This window comes from Phacochoerus africanus, unplaced genomic scaffold (assembly GCF_016906955.1).
Source record: "Phacochoerus africanus isolate WHEZ1 unplaced genomic scaffold, ROS_Pafr_v1 Scaffold_38, whole genome shotgun sequence".
In the NCBI taxonomy this organism is placed as follows: Eukaryota; Metazoa; Chordata; class Mammalia; order Artiodactyla; family Suidae; genus Phacochoerus; species Phacochoerus africanus.
Genome location: NW_025927409.1, coordinates 8306 through 15041, shown reverse-complemented (window position 1 = coordinate 15041; position 6736 = coordinate 8306). Strand labels below are relative to the sequence as shown.

The following is a 6736-nucleotide window of genomic DNA, read 5'->3' as shown; positions in this document are numbered from 1 at the left end:
TGCAGCACCCCCTGGGGGCTGGAGCAGCTATCTGGGTCACTGAGAACCTAAGAGGCTCTTCCCTAGGGCAGCCCAACTCAGAAGGCTGGCCTGAGAATGTAGGCGGATCTTTTCACAGTCTGGCCAAGCTTGTTGCAGCTTTTCTGGGCTGCAGGGGCTCTTCCAGGGGGCTGGTGGTGCTGAGCAGCTATTCTGCGGGAGTGGGGCACCCCCTGGGGGCTTGGGCGGGTAGCAGGGCCGCTGGAAACCCAAGAAGCTCCTCCCCAGGGCAGCCCGACTCAGAAAGACCGTCTGAGATCTTTTCCTGGCTCGGCCAAGCTTGTTGCAGCTTTTCTGGGCTGCAGGGGGCCCTGCCTGGAGCTGGCAGTCCTATGCAGCTGGTCCACTAGGTCTTGGCACCCCCTGGGGGCTTGGGCGGGTAGCAGGGCCTCTGTCCTCCCTGGGGCAGCCTGACTCAGAAAAACCGTCTGAGATCTTTTCCTGACTCGGCCAGGCTTGTTGCAGCTTTTCTGGGCTGCAGGGGGTCCTGCCTGGAGCTGGCAGTCCTATGCAGCTGATCCACTAGGGCACCCCCTGGGGGCTTGGGTGGGTAGCAGGGCCCTTGGAAACCCAAGAGGCTCCTCCCCGGGGCAGCCCGACTCAGAAAAACCGTCTGGGAATTAGGCAGATCTATTCACTGCCTGGCTAGGCTTGTTCTAGCTTTTCTGGGCTACAGGCCCTTTCTCGGGGGCTGGTGGTGTTTGGTGCTACTCTGCAGAAGTGTAGCCCCTCCAAAGGGCAAGCAGGCCTGTGCAGGGACAGCCCCTGCGGTGGTAGGCTTCAGGCAATTGTTGAGGCCAGCCCTCCCGGATGGCAGGAAGCCCCAGGTTCAGGAGAGCATAGGGGGTGGTGGGGGTGGTGGGAGGGGATGTACTGGGAAGCACAGCTTTCAGCTAGCTAGGGGGCCTGTAAGCTTGCTGTGGCATGGGGGGTATTCTATGGGGACCCACCCCTTCTTCTCTCCCCTCCCCAGCACGGGCGCAGACCAGGCTCCTCTCCCAGGTTCCCTCTGATGCAGCTTTCCACTTCCCCGCCCCTAGAGTATTGCTCCCTTCCTCTGCGACAGCTTTGTTTTCTAGTCTCCCAGGCAGTCTCTGCCCCGTCAAATGGTTTCTAGACCTCCCAGGCAGTTTCCGCCCCGCCCAGCCCCCTCAGCCCGGGGACTATCCTCTGGAGCCGAGGTCTCGGTCCCCAACCCCCACCCAGGCGTCCCCCAGGCCCTTTCTCGGGAGGCAAGGTCTCGGTGCCCAGCCTCCACCCAGGCGTCCCCCGGCCCTTTCCCGGGGACTAACCTCTGGAGCCGAGGACTCGGTGCCCAGCCCCCACCCAGGCGTCTCAATTTTTGGTGACTGTGCCCGTAGTTCAGATGGTCCGTTCAGTTCTCGATCGGCTTTTCCGTGCTCCAACTTACTGCTACACTCTTCTCTGCATCTGGAGACTCCTCCGGTTCGTTTGATCTTTCCCCCGTGTAGGTGACTTTCCAGGGCGCGGGATCCCTTTCTCCTCCGCAGTTCCCTTTCGGGAGCACCCGTCCCGCTCGGATTCACCTTCTCTCTCTCTCCTCTTTTCTCCCGTTCTGCCCAGTAATGTCACGAACTTCTTGCCGTTATTGGAGTTTAGGTTCCTCTGCCAGCGATTGGTTGCTGTTCTGTGCAAGTCATTTATTCTGTAGATGTGCTTTTTTTGTTGTGTTTGTGGGAGGGGGCGAGCATGTCCCCCTACTCCTCCGCCATCTTGTCCTCTCTCTGCTGTTTCTTGAATGTGTAGCTTGAGTCTCTGGAAAATTCTTTGCTATGATCTCTTCCTGCATCCCCGTTCCCTCTCTTTCTCTCCACCGGGGACTCCAATGAGAAAAAAAAAAGTGAAATTTCTTCATCCAGTTCTACCACATGTATTCAGTTATTTCTCTCCCTTTTACTCTCCAGCTTCATCCTAGATGCTTCACAGCTTTCATCAGTAATCCTCCCTCTGGCAGGATGTGCTGCACGGTGAACAAATTCCTGCTTAGGAAGTAAAGGACCAGAGAAGGTCTGAAATTTAGCAGAGAGAACAGGGTCTCGGTATCACTGGGCGCTATTGGCAGCAGGGAGGGGCTTGGGCGGCTTTCAGGGTTCTGGCTCAGGGGACCCAAGGACTCAGTCAATTAACAGTTAAGAAAACAAAAGGAAGACAAAGCAACCTTTGGTTTTCTGTGGAGGTTTTATTGAGGGGGCTGTGATCTCTGCAGAGAAGATGAAGGCACTCGGGGTTGCATGCAGAGCTGTGCGGGGTTGCAGGAACCGTGAAGAGGGTGGGAAGGTTGTGGATGGGTGAGGGCTCCGGGGCAGAAGATGGGCGTGTGCTGCCCGCCCGGGAAACAGAGATGCTGCTGACCCCTGTTCACCACCTGCATCTCACCAGGAGCCAAGCTCCCTGCACTCCAGGGTGCTGGGGATTCACCTTTAGACATTTCTCCAAAGAGGGCAGATGGCTAAAAAGCACACGAAAAGATGCCCCACATCGCTAATTATTAGAGAAATGCAAACCAAAACCACAATGGGGTACCCCTCACACCAGTCAGAATGGACATTATCAAAAAGTCTACAGTTAACAAATGCTGGAGAGGGTGTGGAGAGAAGGGAACCCTCCTACGCTGGTGGGAAGGTAAACTGACACAACCACTGTGGAAAATGGTATGGAGGAACCTCAGAAAACTAAATACAGAACTACCACATGACCCAGCATTTCCACTCCCGGGCATATACCCGGAGAAAACCCATCATTTGAAAAGATCCATGCGGCATAATGTTCATTGCAGCACTATTTACAATAGTCAAGACATGGAAGCCACCTAAGTATCCATCGACAGAGGACTGGATAAAGAAGATGTGGTCCATGTACACGGTGGAATACTACTCAGCCATAAAAAAGAATGAAATAATGACATTTGCAGCAACATGGATGGACCGAGAAATTATACTGAATGAGGTAAGTCAGGTAGAGAAAGACAAATATCACGAGATCACTAATATGCGGAATCTAAAAAAATGATACAAATGGATTTATTCACAAGACAGAAACAGCCCCTTGGACTTTGAAAATAAACTATGGTTACCAAAGGGGAGGGGGGCGGAGGGGAGGGGCTGGGTGGGGGTTCGGGATGGGCACGTGCGCACAGGGGCACATGGGACGGAGGGTCACAGGGACCTGCTCCACGGCGCAGGGGTCTCTACCCAATGTTCCGTGACCACCTCTGCAGGAATGGATGTGTGAACGCGCATCACTGAATCTCTTTGCGGTGCAGCAGAAATGAACATGACACTAAATCAGCTCTACTTCAACACCCCTACTCCAGGGCGTTCCCACTGGGGCTCAGCAGGAAACAACTGTGACTAGCTTCCATGAGGACACAGGTTCGATCCCTGGCCTCGCTCCGTGGGTTAAGGATCTGCGTTGCCACGAGCTGTGGTGTAGGTCGCAGACGGAGTTCGGATCTGTGTGGCTGTGGCTGTGGTGGAGGCCGGCAGCTGTAGCTCCGATTAGACCCCTAGCCTGGGAAGCTCCATATGCTGCAGGTGCAGCCCTAAAAAAGACCCAAAAGAATTTTTTTAAAGGAAAAGAGATTAGACTTGAGGTTACCAGAGGCGGGGTTGGGGGCTGAGGCGGGAAGAGAGCGTTTGGCGAAGTGTGCGAACTTTCAGCGAGGAGGTGAACGAGCGATAGGAACGTGCTTACAACACGAAGCGTGTGATCAACGCCTCTCCGTCACCACAGCCATTATGGGAAGAAAGCCTCAGAATGAACGAAACCAAGTTCTCTTAAGTTTTAAAATTCATTGACCTCTGTCTGTATCTATATGAGTTAATGGGGGACCACCGAGCTTATTATGATAATTCTTTCATGATGTGTGTAGGTCAGCAAATGAAGTTGTACGCCTTACATTTATTCAGTGTCGTATGTTAACTGGATGTCAATAAACTGGAAGCAAAAAAGGAAAAAGATCAGCCTCAAGTCCTCCTTGACTGGGCTTCTGCCTGGCGCAGTGGGGCTGCGGCAGTCCAGACAGGCAGGTACCCAGGGGAGCACACGGCAGCCCCAGGTGAGTGCACGGCGGCCCCAGGTGTGCAGCAGCCGGGGCAGGTGGAGTTAGGGTAGAGGGACACAGACCCTGGCCACCCCGCTGAAGACGTCCGCCCTGGTCTTGCATGCGATGTTCTGGGCCAAAAGTTACTTAGGGTCCAGGGCAGACCACACACACACACACACACACACACACACACAGCAGTTTTACAAGCTGAGCTGCATCTCTCAGACCTAAAAAAAAAACCGGAACTAATGAGAGATCTCTAGGTTCCAAACACCAAGCAGGAAGAGAGGGCAGCCTGAGCTGCTGCAGGGACAACACACACACACACACACACACACACACACACACAGACGCCAGGAGGGGTATAAAAGCCACAGCCTGAGCACCTCACACACACACTTACACACTCACACACACTCACACACACTCACACCTCCTCCAGCCCCACCGCCCCCACCATGGCCGCCTCCACCCTGTCCGGCTGCTCCAGCGACCTGAGCTACGGCAGCCACGTCTGCCTGCCCGGTCCCTGTCACCCCTGCACCGGCTCCTCCTGGCAGTGGGACGACTGTCCAGAGAGCTGCTGCGAGCCCCCCTGCTGCGCCCCCAGCGGCTGCACCCCCGCGCCCCGCCTGGCCCTCGTCTGCACCCCAGCGAGCTGTGAGCCCAGCCCCTGCCTGTCAGGCTGCACCAGCTCCTGCGCCTCCTCCCCCTGCCAGCCTGGCCTGCTGTGTGCCCGTCTGCTGCAGGCCCGTCTGTTGCACACCTGCGTGCTGCACACCTGTGTGCTGTGAGCCTCCCCGTGCTCAGACTCCTGCTGCCAGCAGTTCGAGCTGCCAGCCGTCCTGCTGCACCTCCTCCCCTTGCCAGCCGGCCTGCTGTGTGCCCGTCTGCTGCAGGCCCGTGTGCTGCAGGCCTGTCTGCTGCAGGCCCGTCTGTTGCACACCCGTCTGCTGCAGGCCCGTCTGTTGCACACCTGTGTGCTGTGAGGCCTCCCCGTGCTCAGACTCCTGCTGCCAGCAGTCGAGCTGCCCGTCGTCCTGCTGCACCTCCTCCCCCTGCCAGCAGGCCTGCTGTGTGCCCGTCTGCTGCAGGCCCGTCTGCTGCAGGCCCGTCTGTTGCACTCCTGTCTGTTGCACACCCGTGTGCTGCGAGGCCTCCCCCTGCTCGGCCTCGTGCTGCCAGCCCAGCCCCTGCCCCTCGTCCTGCTGCAGACCCTCGTCCTCCGTGTCTCTCCTCTGCCGGCCCGTGTGCCGCCCCGCCTGCTGCGTGCCCGTCTCCTCCTGCGGGGCCCCCGCCTCCTGCTGCCAGCCCAGCTGCTGCCGCCCAGCCTCCTGCATGTCCCTGCTCTGCCGCCCTGCGTGCTGCGTGCCCGCCTCGGCCTGCGAGTCCTGCTGCTGAGTGATCTTCTCAAGGTCACCCCAAAGCTCAAAAGCTGTCTGCCGTCTACATCCCTGGACTCCTTGCTAAGAGCCGAGACAGCATCAAGCCCTCCCCCCGGGGCCCCTGCAGTGGACAGCATGTCCCTGACAGCCCCTGTGCCTCTCCCTCCTGGGAACAGCATGCCCACTGCCTCCAGCACCAGTGAGGCCCCCACCTGTCAGCGTGCCCTCGACAGTCCAGCCAGACCAGTGCGACCCCAGAAAGGCAGCCAGGCCCTCCCGCAGCTTTGAACCTCACGTGGCAAAAAGGAAATGAAAATAAATGCTTCAGCCGGCTCCTCACTGCTGCCCCTGAAGCTGTGTGGCCCGGGCTCTTCCACTGCTTCCTGGCCCTGGCTTGATTCTCTCCTCCTCTGCCAGCTGTCAGTCCCTCCCAATAAACTCCTGCCCTGATGAATTGGACTGGATTTCCTTCCTGCTGTTTACAACAGAGGCCCCCTGCCTGACATCCCCGCACGGGGAGGATGGTCCCAGGTCCCTCCCTAGGTCCTCTGTGTTCCCATCCCTTCAGGGTGTTCTGCGCCCCTCCCCCACGCTGACCACACATACGTCCAAAGGATGGCACACATCCTCAAGGACACAAAGGCTGAGTGTCCTGGCAGTGGTTCAGCCCTGGGGTTGACCCCCGGCTCCAGAAGGATGAAGCCCACAGCCCTGGGCAGGAGGAAGCACAGGCGCCGGGACGCCAACCACAGGCATCTGGGAATCACACGTGGTGTGACAAGAGCATCTCGCTGGCCTCAACCATCGGCACAAGCAGTGTGGTGTATGCTGGACCCCACCCTCCCTCTGGGGGCTAGAGTTTGGGGCCAGACAGAGGGTGCCCACGGGATCAGCCCCCAATAAAAAGCCAGGGCAGCTGGTCTCCCATGAGCTCCCTGCAGACAGTAGTAGCACACTCAGGCTGTCTCAGCTCCTGCTGGGGAGCCAAGTGCACCTGTGACCGCACCTGCTACCACCAGGAGAGGCTGGGAGGCCTGCGCCTGGAGCCCCCCACTTCTGCCCATACCATGTTCCCTGTGCTGATCGACTCTGTGACCTAGTCCTGAGAGATCTAGGGTATCAGCAAACCTGGAGGGTATCCTAGGCCCCCAGTACCCATCACATTGGCAAAAAGTTCAACCCCAGGAGTGACAAGCATGGCCCAGAGTAGTAGGAAATAAGACCTGTTCCAAGTTGCAGGTGAGAT

The 6736-nt window shown here is 57.8% G+C and overlaps 1 protein-coding gene across 1 annotated transcript; it reads left to right on the top strand.

The window, feature by feature from the left end:
- The first annotated feature begins 4563 nt into the window (after positions 1-4563).
- Positions 4564-5506, top strand: LOC125119291 (keratin-associated protein 10-7-like). Its single transcript, XM_047766128.1, has 2 exons — positions 4564-4823; positions 4930-5506. The coding sequence occupies exons 1-2, from the start codon at positions 4564-4566 to the stop codon at positions 5504-5506; spliced, it is 837 nt and encodes a 278-aa protein (XP_047622084.1).
- The last annotated feature ends 1230 nt before the right edge of the window (positions 5507-6736 follow it).